General features: G+C 31.6%; 1 protein-coding gene across 6 annotated transcripts in view; it reads right to left on the bottom strand.

Annotated features, from left to right (window-relative positions):
* Positions 1–16,169, bottom strand: part of LOC109064628 (glutamate receptor-interacting protein 2-like) — a 177,400-nt gene that overhangs the window by 5,514 nt on the left and 155,717 nt on the right. For 5 of the 6 annotated variants that reach the window (XM_042748624.1, XM_042748621.1, XM_042748623.1 and 2 more), the window contains exons 13-23: positions 15,596–15,741; positions 15,336–15,416; positions 12,869–12,932; positions 11,550–11,695; positions 10,236–10,380; positions 8,570–8,709; positions 7,219–7,392; positions 6,978–7,131; positions 5,565–5,682; positions 1,816–2,043; positions 540–686 (exon numbers count right to left, since the gene is read on the bottom strand). In XM_042748624.1, the coding sequence (XP_042604558.1) occupies positions 540–686; positions 1,816–2,043; positions 5,565–5,682; positions 6,978–7,131; positions 7,219–7,392; positions 8,570–8,709; positions 10,236–10,380; positions 11,550–11,695; positions 12,869–12,932; positions 15,336–15,416; positions 15,596–15,741 (1,543 nt within the window). The remainder of the gene's footprint in view (positions 1–539; positions 687–1,815; positions 2,044–5,564; positions 5,683–6,977; positions 7,132–7,218; positions 7,393–8,569; positions 8,710–10,235; positions 10,381–11,549; positions 11,696–12,868; positions 12,933–15,335; positions 15,417–15,595; positions 15,742–16,169) is intronic. The other variant, XM_042748622.1, reaches the window with a different exon arrangement.

Genomic DNA, 16,169 nt, shown 5'->3' with positions numbered 1-16,169 from the left:
ATTTATTTATTCATTTTCTAAAATACTGACTTAATGGTTTCAATGTTCTGCAGAATTTTATTTATGATTTTTTAGACTTTATCTTTTTAGCAACTTAAAATAATTTTCTGAACCAGAATTTGTTCAGAAATGTTCAACCCATTATTAAATATGAAAACAAATAAATATGAAATACAAAACCAGACACCATAAAGCAAGCACCTACAGCTATGGTTGCAACTGTGGTTAACACACCACAGCTGTTAAGTATAATCTTTACACAGATTTAATCATTTCCACAGACAGTGAAGTGTGTCAGATTAGCGAGAGGGGGACGCTCTCTAAGATTTGACCACAAATGCTGTGTAGCCACCCAGAAGATCCAGTCAAATCACTTTTTAACTCAAGTCCTCCCAGAGTCAAACACCTACTGACGCTCTCATACCTCATTCTGGCCCTCTAAGAGTGAGTTTATATTTAACCAAGCTGGGCAGATCATATAGCTGGGGAAAGGGAGGGGATGCTGGGAAACCAGTGTGTGGTGATCTGAGAAGAGGCACCTGAAGGATCCTGTCGTAGGGTTTGAGTCCAGCACGATCCGCTGGACCTTCAGGTCTGATCATGTTCACGTAAACACCCTTTTCCAAGAAACCGTCCGATACGCTGAATCCAAAGTCATCGCTCTCTGGGTCTTTCATCACAGTCACCTGTAATTGTGTGACACAAAATTATTTGAACAATTCAACTATGAGCTAATTTATTCTAAATATATTCAGCAGATGATGTTGAAGTCTTGAACAGTTCACATAAAAATAAACACTATATCTATCCATCTATCTATCTTAAATTTAAAATGCCATTAAATAGTTTAATTTAATAATTTCTTATTTTTTGTCATGTTGTCCTGTAAAAAAAATCATGAGAAACAAATATGCAGAATATTATATTCTTAAAATCTGATGCAACATATTTTCAAGTAAATTAATCTTATTTTAAAGATCATTTAACAAAACTGTATGCATTTAAAAATATACAAAAAAAAAAAAAAAAAATAAAAAAAAACAAAAAAAAATAAAGAAAAAAACCAAAAAAAAAAAAAAAAACACCTAAAACAATAAATAAATACATAAACAAAATCAAAACTGAACTAAAAACAAAACTCCAAAAAAAAAAAAAAAAAAAAAAAAAAATCTTTAAAGCAACTCCTAGGACATGTCGATTTTCTTCTAAAATAATCAAACCAAGTGAAACAAAAACTAAAGGAAAACAAACAAAAAAACAAAACAAAAAATTAAAATATGTAAAAACAAATAAAAAATCAAAGCAATTAAAAAACACAAAGAAAAACAATAAATAAATAAACTGAAATAAAACAATTAAGCAAAACAAAAAAAGCAAAACTCCAGAACAAAACAAACAAAACAAAACAAAACAAAACATGACTCAAAACAAAACTAAGAAAGAAAACTCCAAAACAAAATTTTCAAAGCAATTCCCAGGACGTCAGTAGCTATCTGAAATAAACAAAGCAAAGCAAAACAAAAGCAAAGCAAAACAAAACAATAAAAAGCAAAAACTACAAAATAAACTTCATGAAGCATCTACAGGGAAAAATAACATTCTTAGCATGAAAGCGAAAATGCATGCTAAACCACATAAAAAGCACCAACAGAATTATCCAATGAGGAGTGAAAGATGAATCTCCCTGCCCTTTCCCAGGGACATTTTCAGAAACGATAGATACTCCCAGTGGTTACTAATACCAACCATGCTGACCAACACTTGATCCACATACTGTTCAACTGTGTGTTCAACTTATGCTGTGAGTTCGCCCACCTTGTGCAGCTCTAACGGTGTGGGCGACAGGATGTCCTGGATCTCTTCTTTGATCCTCCGTGACTCCCAGGTCTTCTCGGACATACGGAGCGTGCTCTTGTTCTTGGTTTCGTTGACGAGATGCGGGGCTTTTCTCAGAGGGCTGAGGTGAGGTTGGTTGACCGTCTCGCCGTGGGCCTTTCCACCCTCTACACCCAAACTCAGGGCACTGCCGGTCATTATCGATGCCTACAGGAGGAAAACAACCACAAACATTGATTCCTGCCTTCTCACAAGCCAGTGTTCCCCAGTGCGTTGAACTCCTGTCATGGAAAGGGCCTTTAGGCCATGTTGTTTTAATAGGGAGCCTCTGATTGGGCTCCCATTAAGTAATTGTCCTATTTAATAAAACCCTATTAACCAGAAGACGTGAAGCCCATCCTCATTTACCTTTAATGAGCTCAAGATCCATTTATTTCCAATGAGCTGCGACTGAAATGTGTGTTAATTGTGAGTTCTGGCATCTGTGACTCTTTGAAGCTGTAATTCAATGGGTTTTGCTAACTCAATCCAATACACATAGGATCAGCGTGGATCAACACTTACGAAATTACTTTCAAACCACACTTAGTATAGAAGAAATTGCAGATTACTTGGAAAGCTGCAGACAATTACACCTTGTGACATAATTTGAGATTTGTACTGGCTTGTACTTACAGTAATACGTGACTTTGGGAACGTAACTACAACAGATACTACTGTAAAGTCCCTCAAAAACCACAAAGTAGCAAGTCTCTTAACCTTTGTGTTGTGCTGAACATTGTTTACATGATTTATTGTTCCCAGTCAAAAATGACTGGTCTTTTAAATATTGCTTGTAAATCTCTCATTAAGCTACAGTATATTATCACCAACTTTTTAATTTAGTCTTTTTGTCACTTCTTCGAATTAGCACAGGCTTTGTGTTTCTTTTTGGAACTGGTTGACCATAGGCCTCATTGATCTGAGCTTACGTGTGTTTCCTGATTTACCAGTGTTTACTTTGCTTTTAGTTATTAAACTTTATACTCCCTTTGAATCCGCCTTATCTCGCCTTTGTCCTCCCAGCATTGCAACACCTCTGTTTTTGAGTGAAAAAGCATTTTCTTTTTTTTTTCTTTTCTTTTTTTTTGTGGCAAATATATATAAACTAGTTAGCTAAACTTTGGTTAGTTGATAGGGTACAATTTAAGTGCTACAATACACTAAAATTGAAATAAATGGAAAAACCATAAAAACTACAAAACAAGCAAAATACTACAAATGTCAAAAACTACTGCAAGTTTAATAAAAATTTTAATAAAAAATGTAAAATATATTTAAATAAGTTCACCTTCACTGAAAAAAAGATGTGTGGAAACTACTTTTCATTTAGAAACTGAGTGTAAATTTCACTATTACAAAGAAATGGTAAGAAACACATGGAAAAATTGAACTGTAAATTTTATAAGTAGAAAGACTAAAATTGTGTTTTTCTTGTAAAATATACTCCAATAATCTTTTAATATAGTGTTCGTGTCGTCCCAAGCCTGTATGACTCGCTTTATTCTGTACAGCACAAAAAGAGACATTGTGTAGAATGTCCTGGCTGCTCTTTTCCATAAAAATGACAAAAAATACCAAATATTTCAAATAGAATTTATATGAATATGAATACTTTAAAATATTTATATTGGGGGTTTATTTATATTTATATTTATTTATTTGTACGAAAATACTGACATGGAACCTGTAACGACTTGTTTAACCACTGCATATCTGAATAAACGTGGAAGTGAAGTGTGGAAACATGACAATTATATTTCAATTTCAGTAAGCTGCACCCATAAAGCTACCTTGCGGCTTCAGAAAACCCGATTCACTGCTATAATACTGTCATTCACTACTGAAAGGAGGCAAAACATATCCTTTTGTGTTCCACGGAAAACAGAAAGTCAAGTATCGATGAAGAAACATGTCATCCATGGCTGACCTCGCTAGACAGTGTCATCAAACATCTGATAAAAACACTTCCCCGTGCTTTCGTAACTCTCCTCGGTTGGTTGTGTAAGAACAGAGCTCATTGTTTTGAGCAAGCAGGCGTGAAATGAGCCATCAGTCAGTATGCAGAAACTTTTTATGTGATTTTGTGGTGTGAGTGTAGTGATTGGTGATTTGGGATTTCCAACTTAAAAAAGGGAATTCACAAGAACGACCTGCGAATGCTGGTGGTGGTGTGTATTTGCATTCGCTGTCTGTGGTGTTTTAGCACTTGACTCACTACAGGAATTATGTAAATAAGGTAAGGGTACAAACACAGGCTGTACTTTCACGGAACAATTCCTCAACTTGCAGGCCAGATTTGAGTGCTTGGTTGTGGAGGATGCGGCAGACTAACACAATCTGCCATTATTTACTGGGACTGTACAGCATTGCTCAACCGCTGAACTCCAAAGAGCTTTTGAGTCATTCTATTAAGCACGTGCATTTTATTTATTTGTTATTATTATTATTGTTTTAATTAACAGATCTTAAGACAAAAAATACATCATCTCAAGTTTAATTATAAAAAAACAATGTTTTTAAATTTTCATCCTTCCTTTAAGCAAACAACAAGACTTTTCTATAAAAAGTACAAAAATATGTTACCTTTTTTTCTATTGTTGGTGACTGATACGGTATAACAATTTTATACACTTTTTCTTTATTCTTTTCATTTAAAATGACAGATCAACTTTGAGATATATAAGTATGATGGAGATGGAATTAAAACATAATAATTAATTGTTTGTTTTCTAAATTAAAATGTTTAAACATAAATGAGATTGTTTTAGAATAAATGGAAGAAAAGAAATTTTTTTTTTACAAAAAGTTCTGCCAATACCAATAATTCAAATAGAATTTATTTGACTAGATATACAGACATGTAAAAAATGTATATAAAACATACATTAAAATATTGATATAAAATCAAACTTTATATATATATATATATATATATATATATATATATATATATATATATATAGATTTCATTTTAATTTTATTTTTTTAGTAATTTTGTTATGAGCTTTATCATTTTTATTAGTTTTAGTTACTTTGAAATATTTCTGCCTAGCTTTATTTTTCCCCCAGAATTTTAGTACTTCAACAAACAAAAATATGAAATAAGTTTGAAATAAGTTTAAGTTTTTCATTATTTAATTAATATTTATATGTTTTTTAAATATTTTATTTGTTATATATATATATATATATATATATATATATATATATAACAAATAAAGTAAAATAACAAAGAATAGTCGTATAAATATTATAAATATATATATATATATATATATATATATATGCATATATACTATACGTATATATATATTTCTTGATTTAGAAGGTCATAGAAATGCTATTGTGGATTTTATCTATTGCTATCGGATCAAACAGGAACTCAAAACCAATATTTGCAGTAGTTTCCATTCATAACTACAGAAGTTTGCCCAAGTCTCACGACTTCCACTTCTTGAAATGTAAAAAAGGTCCATTAACATATAAATGCATGATATTTAATAAATTTGTGATTGTGTTTAAAGCATCAAATGTTTCTTACATAACTGATATTGACATCATCATCACACTGCAAGTGCAAACTTTCAACCTTTTTCTACAGAGAAACGCTATCATTCCTCTTATTTGTTCACTTCTATCTAACCCGTGAGATGATTGAAGATGTTCTCGTCATCGCAGCGGTTTACCTCGATCTCGCGCAGGAGCTCGGACTGGCCGCAGGTCTCCAGGTCTTCCAGGGCCTGGCACCAGAAACTGTCCTCCTGCTCCATCATGAGGCCGTCTGCATGCGGCTGGCTGCTGTATCTGCAGCAGACGCACACATTACAGCCAGTGAGGCCTGAGGCACTTCAGCTGGGAGAGGAGCATCCTGACAGAAACTGAAGGCCTGAGGAACTGCTATTACATTAAGACTCATGAGTGGTGATTTATCAAGTATTAATTCAAATAATGCATTTAAAAAAAATAATAATAATGTCACATTTTATTCAAACAGCCGTTGCTGTTGGTTGCTGGTGTTTTGAAAGACTGCTAGGATCTACAAAGCTGTACATACAGACAGAAAATTTGAGCGTTAAACTGTAAAAGCTGTAAGCAGTTACCACAGTCATTTAAATATAACAATCAGTGTTGATTTAGTATTATTCATATACTATTATATTATTTATTGATAATCTGAATTGTTATTAACAATTTTTTTAGCATAATTAACAGTATATATATATATATACTACCAGTCTAAAGTTTGTCTCTTCTGCTCACCAAGCCTGCATTTATTTGATCCTAAATACAGCAAAATACTAATTGAATATATTTTAAAATGTAACTTATTCCTTTGATGACAATGTTAAATAATATACACATATATACACACACACACTCATACATACATATATGTATATACTGTATTTATATATATATATATATCATTTTTTTTTTTTTTTTTTGCTTCCTATCACTAAGCAAACAGCTGGACTTTTCTATAAAAGTTTTTCTTGTATGTGACCAAGATGTGCTACATAGATATTTTATGAATCACAAATTTGTTGATGAAAGAAAAATAAGAATGTTAGATTAATTATGTTAAACTAAAGATTGGAAGAGGAACTAAGAAAATTATATACACCAATAATTGACTCTGCTTTTAATCAACTATTTATAAAACTGATTTAGTGTGAATAAAAAAAAGAAAAGAAAAAAAAAGATTAACACCAAATATTTCTTTATATGACTAGAATATACAAAATTGTAAAAATATATTTACGCTAAAATATTTAAGTTTTAGCAATTTTTATGTGTAGTTTTTAATAATTTTTCATAATTTCTTAAATATTTCAATTAGCTTTCAAAGTTTTGGTCATTTTAGTATAATACTTTGACCTTGAATTTTTTTCTTGACCAAAAAATAAAATAAAAACTGTATTAAAAAATATATATTTTTTATTATTTATAAAAGTTCAATTAACTTTAAGTTTTTCATCAAATATTTTTATTTTTTTTCAGCTTCATTTCGATCATCGAAAATTTTTAATAGTTGTAATGTCCAAGAAGAACACTGAAAACGCTTCAGGTTTCAGGCTTGTGTGCAGCGCCCGTCTCACCCGGCAGCTTTGTCCCAGTCGTCCTCACTGAATCCTCCGTCACTGAAGGGGTAGTTCTTGCGGCGGGACGGAGGAGGCGTGCTGTTCCTCTGCTTGCTGTTACGCCACTCGTGAGGGTGTAGCGCAATCCCAGCGGCCTGATGGGTGTAGGCACCCGGAGGAGCATCAGGTCACATGTTTGACTCTGAGTCTGTCAGCAGATGAAACGAATATCGGCCCGGCGTGAGAAGACTGAACTCACCTTGGCTGCTGTAACCGCCGTCGATTCCCGAGCCGTCCCACGACTCCATGGCCGAATCCACACTGGGGATAGTGGTGGAATAAATGTCCGACAGTTTATTGGTCTTCTGCGAGTCGGTCATGTCGTCCTCGTTATCGCTGAGCTCATTATCCAGATCGTTCTTATCATCTGCTGCTGGAGGGGAATCAAATATGATGTTCACAGAATAACAACAGGTTCATGTGGAAACAGATTAGGGTAACACTTTATTTTAAGGTGTCCTTGTTACATGTTACATGTACTTACTATTATAGCAACAATTAGTTATGCATAATTACATGCTAGTAACCCTAATCCTAACAATAGTGTACTGTACATGTAGTTTATTACTCAGTACATAAATGTATAATTACACTGTAAGAAGAACACCTTAAAATAAAGTGTTACACAAATTTGCATGCATAAAAAAAAAGTATAATGTGTAAAATGGTAAATGTCTTGATTATATTGTTAATACAGATCATTTAGGCAATAAGTCAGGGTTTTTTTTTTTTGTTGTTGTTTTTTTTGATTAATTAAAACTTCTTATGATTATGATGACTAAATAAATACTTTGATATTTTGATGATTGAAAGCTACTCTATTAGTAAAAACATTTTGCCCCAATTCATATAATTACTTATAATTAATTATATTATTAATTATAATTAATATCAATGTACAGAAAATGTATAGAAATTATCTAAACTATATTTCGTTATATTTATTACAATTTATTGGGTGAAACTGTTCACTAATATAATATAATATAATATAATATAATACACTAATATAATATACACACACACACACACTTGTTTTTTTGTTTGTTTGTTTGTTTATTACTACTGATAATTATAAGTAGTCAAACAATTTCTATTTTAATAAAACCTGAATTTTTAATTATAGTTATTAAAAATTATGGGGACCAAATACTTTCACTAATACAGTATTTTATCAAATAGTAGTCCTACTTTTAGTAATCAATTAATATTTTTATAACAATAATAATATGAATGGTAATAACAACACTACTACTAATACTACTACTAATCTACTTAATGATTTTCTAATTATATTTATTAAAATTCATTTATATTATTTACCTTATATCTTAATTTATCTTATTAAACAACCAGAAGACCCCAAAAAAATAAAATTAAATTAAAAAATCCATTATATTAAACTATATAAAAACATTCAAACATTAAATATATTAAAATATATTAAATAAAAATAGTTAACTTATAATTATTGTTTGCATAACCCCTAAAGACAAGCAGGGCTGTTGTAAGAGCATCAGGTGTGTACAGTAGTGTATGGTGAGACGTACTGTCGGTCTGTTTCTTGATCTTGAGGGTGACGGTTTCTCCTGCCATCTGCAGCAGGTGTATGGCTTCACTGAGCGGCTTCCCCTTCAGACTGACACTGTTGATGGCCAGAATACGATCGCCAACATGAATGGCTCCAGTCCTGTGAGAACAGACAACAACCACACAATCATAAACTCTTCGGTGCTTCTTCAGCTGTGGAAAAAAAACCTTCTTAAAGCAGACTTTCAAAATCGACACCGAAGACACAGAGTGTCCGTAACTGAAGAAACAACTGTGTATTTCTGAGTGCACTTTGAAGGATTGTGTATTTGGAGCTTGCATGTTTGGCCTCAGTGGTTTTTTTTTTTTTTGCATATATTCTTTAATGTTCAATTCATACAGAATACCTAATTTAAAAATCATACAGAAGACCTCCTTTTATCAGGATCAGCAAATAAATGTAATAACCCACTTATGAGAACCTGGCATATAATTTTAGAATCACAGACGCCGCTTTTCTTTGCAAACCAAACTGGACACAGTTATGAGTATAAATCTCCAGCAGGGCTCTCAACATCAACTACTGACAAAAACCATTCATAAAACCATTATGACCTGTGTGCTATATAATAATAATAATAATAATAATAATAATAATGTTTTTAAGCAAAAATATTTAATATGACTGACTAAACTATTATCCTTTGAACTATTTATAGCAATATTTATAATAACTAGTTATAACAATATTTAATTAAGCATAACAATGATAATAACATGCTATTACACAAACATTATTATTAATAATAATAATTTCATCTAAATTTAAGTATTCTATTCAAATGAAAATATTTAGTATGACTTAATTACCTTAATAATAATAATAATAATAATAATAATAATAATAATAATAATAATAATAATAATAATATAATAATAAGTGAAAGTAAAGTTTAAGATAAAGAACTATTAATAATAAAAACAACAATAAAATATTAACAACCAATAATCACATAAAAACTTCAAATATACACAAAAAAAAATATGAAAATGATCATAAATACCATTATTATTATTATTATTATTATTATTATTATTATTATTATTATTATTATTACTACTACTACTGTTAATTATGCGTAATCAATAATTCCAAATTGACTGATTTTATTAACATAAAAAATAAATGTAGCTTAAATACCCTGATTATTATTTTTATTTTACATAATAATAATAATAATAATAATTATTATTATTATTATTATTATATACCACTGTTAATTATGAGTAATCAATAATTCCAAATAGACTGGGTTTTATTCACATAAAAATATTTAATATATCTGAATTACCCTTATTATTATTATTATTATTGTTGTTGTTATTGTTGTTGTTGTTATTGCCATTGTTAATTATGTAATTAATTCTAAGAGACAGAAAGAGAGAGGGCAGCATGTGTGTATCTAGTTTGAGGGCAGCTGAGGAGGACACATGTGGGTATGGGAGGCCAAACACACTAAATGTAGACAAAACAGTGCAAAAATGTCACTGCCGAGCAGTGATGAATCAGGAAGAGTGCTCTGAGCCGTGCTGGTGAGATTAGGTTGATTGAGCTCTGTAACTTCTGGTGTGTTTGGCGTCCCGTATGGGGAGGTTTAGGGTCCATCAGTGTGACCCGTGGCTCACCTCTCAGCGAGACCCCTCTTGGTCAGGCCTGAGATGATGATGGGGTCAAAGGGCTCCTCGGTGCCGGAGATGGTGATGCCTAGCGGGCCGCCGTAGCGCTTCAGCTCCACCGTGTAGATGATGGAGCCGGATGACTCCTGCTCGTCTGGACAGAGGACACACTTCTGCTGTCACACGTCATCCTGAGGACACTAGATTCAACTGACACGCATTCATTTCAACATATTATGAATATCCAATGAATAATTTAACATTGCGAACAGAAGAGCTCAGTGTTTACATCTTCTCTTGATTCGCTCTTGGAGCTGCAAAACAGGTAAAACAAAGACCTTTTCATTTCAAAGCAACGATAAGACGCTTCGATTCATCTGCTGCTCTGACCTCAGACTGTGTTTTACCCTCATAACAGAAAAACAGAAAAAAATTAAATAAAATAGTTACTATGTAATTCTCATTTTGTGTATTTTTTTTTATTTTTTATAGTTTTTAATGGTTTACTATTGTTCTCAATGTGGAAAATAGTAATAATAAAGAATGAGTAGGTGTGGCCATTGTTTGATTGACAGGATTTATTTGTCATTATGGTTGCGTTTGGCATTTGCAGTAGATATGCTGTAATATACTGACACCTGGCGGTCAGATGCTGAATTACACACTGACATGCTTTCAATATGATTTTCAATTTAGATTGAAACATTGACTGATTGATTTTGATATGATTATATATATTAAATCTTGTTTTAATCTTTATCATTTGGAATTATAATTTCTAAAAATGTAATGATGTATGCAAAACATGTTAAAACTTTATGATGATAAATTCTAAAATAAAAAAGGATTTATATGTCTAAAATAACCATATATAAAGATAAATAAATCAAAGCTACTCTAAAACAGTATTTTGCATAAAGAAACCTATTTATAGAAACGGTGAACATTTTCTATGCAATGTATGTAATCAGGATAATAATGTACTATATTATTTAAAAAGATTCATTAATGAATTATAACAGCATGAATCTCAAATGAAGATCATTAGAGAATATTGAGATATCGACAGAGACTCAAAACTCCAAAACATACGAATGGATTACAGTAATAAGAATTGAGCAAATAATGGGAGGAAAATAATATCACAATGCAAAATAATGCCCCCTATATGATACAATGTCCTGTTTCTTTTTTTTTCCTTTTGAATATGAAACAGGACCTTCACAAGTTCTTGACATGTTCTGAAGCTGGACTGCAGGTCACACACACACACACACACACACACACACACACACACACACACACACACACACACACACACACCTGAGTTGTCCTCATCCTTGCGGATTTTGAGTTTGAGCAGGTCTTCGCTCTGCTGGAGGATCTGGACGGCGTCCTCCATGGAGCAGTTCTCCAGACGGATGTTATCTATGGCCAGCAGCTTGTCTCCAGGCTCCAGAGTTCCTGTTCTGCAGGAAGAAAGCATGAAACGCGCTTCAGTCTCACATACAAACACTGAACACATCTGTAGAGTGAGCCTACAACTAAGTGTGTCCTTGACTTTCTGCAACACAAAGCTGCAAATAGGTTATTCAACAAACAAGAAAAGGTATTTATATTTCTAAAAGACAAAAACAAGAATATAAGCGTATTCTAGAATATTTATATATATATAGTTTTGGTTATAAAATATTGATTTTATATTAAAAGAAAAAGCGCAAAAAGAAAGCACATATCTACTTAGCTATACACCAAAACATAAAATTACAAACACACACCCTACATTATATTACAAAAACAAAAATCATAAATATATAACCATTAAAAGTAAAAAAAAAAAAAAAACAAAATATAAAAAACAAAATTAAAAAATTAAAAAACTCATATTTATATTTCGATCAGCAAAAACATCAACATACAGAAAATAGAAAAATGAATAAAATAATAAAAAATTATATATATATATATATATATATATATATATATATATATATATATATATATATATATATATATATATATATATTATATATATATATAGGAGGATAACAAACATGGGATTTTAGGGTTAGGAAAAAAAATTGAAATATAATAAATTATAAACAACATAAAAAAAATTATATACAGATAAATGTAGTAAAATAATGCAAAATATAAAATTGTATATTTAACAAATACAATAAACAGATTTATTTTAGAAATAAAATAATATAATAAAAAATAAAAGTTGTTATGATATAGTATATATATATATATATATATATATATATATATATATATATATATATATATATATATATATATATATATATATATATATATATAAAGGATTTATATTTAGATCAGCAAAAACATTAACATACAGAAAATAGAATTTATATTTTAAAAGGCAAAACAGTAAAGTAAAATAAAATGAATATTTGTATTACTAAGGGGCAAAATAATTGTATACAAATAAATATAAGAATTTGTATTTCTAAGAGTAAAAACATTTTATATGTAATGCAAAAATGAATAATAATAATATAAAAAGGTTAGTAAAAGATTTGAAATATTTTAAAATAAAGAAAGCATATTAATAGGCTCATAAACCTTTGCATTCCTAAGTGTTTGTGCCAGTGTTGTTAAGTGTTTGTTCATACCTGTGTGCTATGCTGCCTTTTTTAATGTCAGATATGATAAGAGGCTCTCCTGGTTTCTTACTGGCTGTAGAAAGATGGGAAAACACATCAAGAGTAAAGTGTTTCAGCATATCACACACACACACACACAAACACACACACTAAAACACACCCCCACAAACACGGTTTCAAGGGAAAAATGGAAACTCTTATCTGGATCCAGCAAGAGCGTGAGCCAGACGTTCAGAGAGAATATTTTGCGCAGATGGAATAAAACATTTTAAGAGTAGAATTCAATAACAAGTGTAAAAACTCCCAGCATCCAGTGGCAGTGTGTCTTTTATAAGTATATATATATATATTAGTGTTGTCAATCGATAAAAAAATTGAAATTAATCACAATTAATCCCACATAACATAACGTTTATATATGCCGATGGAACATGCTACCTATCAGAATGTGCTACCAAAAATATATTTGCATTGATTTAAGGGTAGTTATGGACAAAGCCTTAAACCTCAAAATTTGATGCTGGTAGCACAATCTAATAAGTAGCACGTGCGTGCAACTGTAAAGTGAAGTGGAGCGCGCGTCTGAAACGACACCGCGCGTCTGAAACGTCTCTGGTTTGATGTGGTCATAAAGACGTTCTGCGACTGAAAATAAATCCAAATCCTCCAAACAAAAAAAAAAGACATTAAATAATTTTAATGTGTTAAACTGAAAAACTAATAATTTTAATGTGTTAAACTGAAAAAAATATATATATATTTATGAATATAGTATAATAAATATATAAAATTTCAATTAATATACTGTCAGAACAGTTGAGCTTTGTTGCTGCTGCATGAGATTTAGTTCAAATCTGATTTCAGCTCTTTTTCTTCCACTCAAAGTTTCTTGTACACATTAGTACACACCAAGCAGAGCATTTTAAGATGTTTCAGACGTCTGAAGGATAAGTTAAGAACTGTTCTCAAACACTCAAGCAGTGAATCTTACAGAAATGGTCAAGAGTCTTTTCACTGATGGATGGAGTGAATGTGGTACAAATCCAAAGCCTGTGATTCATATCAGCCCTCATGCAAGTCTAATACAAGTTTAATGGCCCATGATCCCTCAGTGTTTATGCCACAAAGAAGCTTTAGAGGAACGTCAGATGGAAAGAAGCCAGACAGGCCCAAGAGCTCAAGTAAACACGCCCACGGAAAGCCTGCCAGAGCCGCGTAAACACTTCCTCAGAAAAATGAGGCTGTGTTGATCAGGGCTAATGTTAACTCTATGACACGCACGAGATGGGACGCCCCGTATCGGGTGGTCTGCATACGGACATGCTCCGTCAGGAAAACCCATACGCAGATGTGTTTAATGACCTGAGTGGATGTCAAAACATTTGTGTTGGTTTATTTTCCGTGCATTTGGGGATATAAAGTTTAACTGCATCTTGGCAGGTTCGAGAAGCGAAACCGAGAATGGTAAAATAGGCCAGGGAGAGAGGGATATTAAAATCTCCCCCAAAAAACATTCAGATGGAATGGCTTAAATGTTTTTTGGGGGGATGATAACAGATCAGGAAAGCAAAAGTAAAAATCCTGCAGTTTTTCCAATACGTGATACGACTACCCATTAAACATAAATGCAAATGAGTAATCCTAAAGTGAACTTGCATACATTTACCTTAAATGACACAAGCCATCAAAACTGTAACACTTTGCTTATATTACTGTTATTAATTTATCTTGCACATTTATATTATATATAGTATTTTTTCATACATATATATATATATATATATATTATATATATATATATATATATATATCAATTATTTATTAATTACATATAAACAGTTATTTAAAATACTAATAATTAAGCAAATGCAACAATATTACTGATTCATAAGATACTTTCAAAAAAACAAAAACAACCATTTATAAACATAAAAACAATTATTTATTTATTTTTTCAAACTTTTGATCAGCAGTGTGTATGCATATTATTATCATTATCATTATTATTATTATTAAAACAAAGTAGCATCAAAGTGACTTGGTTTAACTTTGAACAGTTTTATTTTTGAACATTATTTTTAAGATATATTTGTAAATATTACAATAATACAAGATTACCTTGCATACCTTTAATCTATTACCACAAACCATTGCTTGGCTATAATTATGATTAATGAATCAGATTATTGTCCAAATCACCAGGAAACATTATGTGTGATGGTGGCAAGTGCGGATGTTAACATTAAATTTATTAGCAAAAAAAAAAAGTCATTTGTAAAGTCAAAGTGTTTTGCAGGTTAAAGTCATTTGCAGGTTATTGTGAGTTGTTATGCCTGAGTAGATAGGTTTTTTTTTTTTTTTTAGATAGGGCAGTTCTTACCAAAATATGTTGTAATGTTGACTAAACTAAATGAAGATGATCCCCAGACCCTTGATGTCAAAACTAAGCCACTGCAAATTAACAGCGAGGTCTTACCACTGATTGTGATGCCCAGTTCCACTCCTCGTTTCTTCTGCAGCTTCACATGGAATGTTCCACTGCTAGGCACAACAGATTCTGGCCATGCAACAAAAACAACATTATGATCGAGTACAAACACAACTGCAACAGCTTTTTAATTAAATACTTATAAAACCTTAAAATACCATGACAAATTCATGTCTTAGGAACTCCTGGTGGAAAACACAGAATTTTGTGCTTTAAGAGCTTGGTGGTGAACGTGAAATCTCACTAACCTGCTACATCAAACTCAATCTCTAGCGTGACCTTATTGGCCAGAGCAGCATCCCGGAGCAGCTGATTGGCCTCTTCCAGCGTTCCGTCTTCTGTAGGAATTCCGTTGATGGATAAGACTCTGTCTCCAACCTGGAGAAGCCCACACCTGTCGATCAAAACAAGACAGAAGGACTAAAAAACTCCCTTCATCCAGCGACTAAATCACTGTCAGTCCAAACACCCCTTAAATGGATAGTTCCGCCAAAGATGAAACTTGTCATCATTTACTCACCAAGTTGTTTCACATCTGTATGAATTTCTTTTTGCAGAAGATATTTTGAAGAATGTTGGTAACCAAACAGTTGACATTAGCCATTGACTTCCATATTATTTATTTCCATAATATGGAAGCCAATAGCAATCATCAACAGTTTGGTTTCCAACATTCATAAATGATGACATAATTTAAATTTTCAGGTGTACAGTGCTTTTAAATGTGCTGTTCCTGGCCAAAATAATGTGCAAAGTGGACCAGACTTCACGCCAATAGTCAAAAGTCTGACTGAAAACTGATTTTTATCAAACACAACAACA

Source organism: Cyprinus carpio, chromosome B22 (assembly GCF_018340385.1).
Source record: "Cyprinus carpio isolate SPL01 chromosome B22, ASM1834038v1, whole genome shotgun sequence".
NCBI classification, from domain to species: Eukaryota; Metazoa; Chordata; class Actinopteri; order Cypriniformes; family Cyprinidae; genus Cyprinus; species Cyprinus carpio.
The sequence above is the reverse complement of the archived record's forward strand: the minus strand, read 5'-3'. Positions and strand labels throughout refer to the sequence as shown.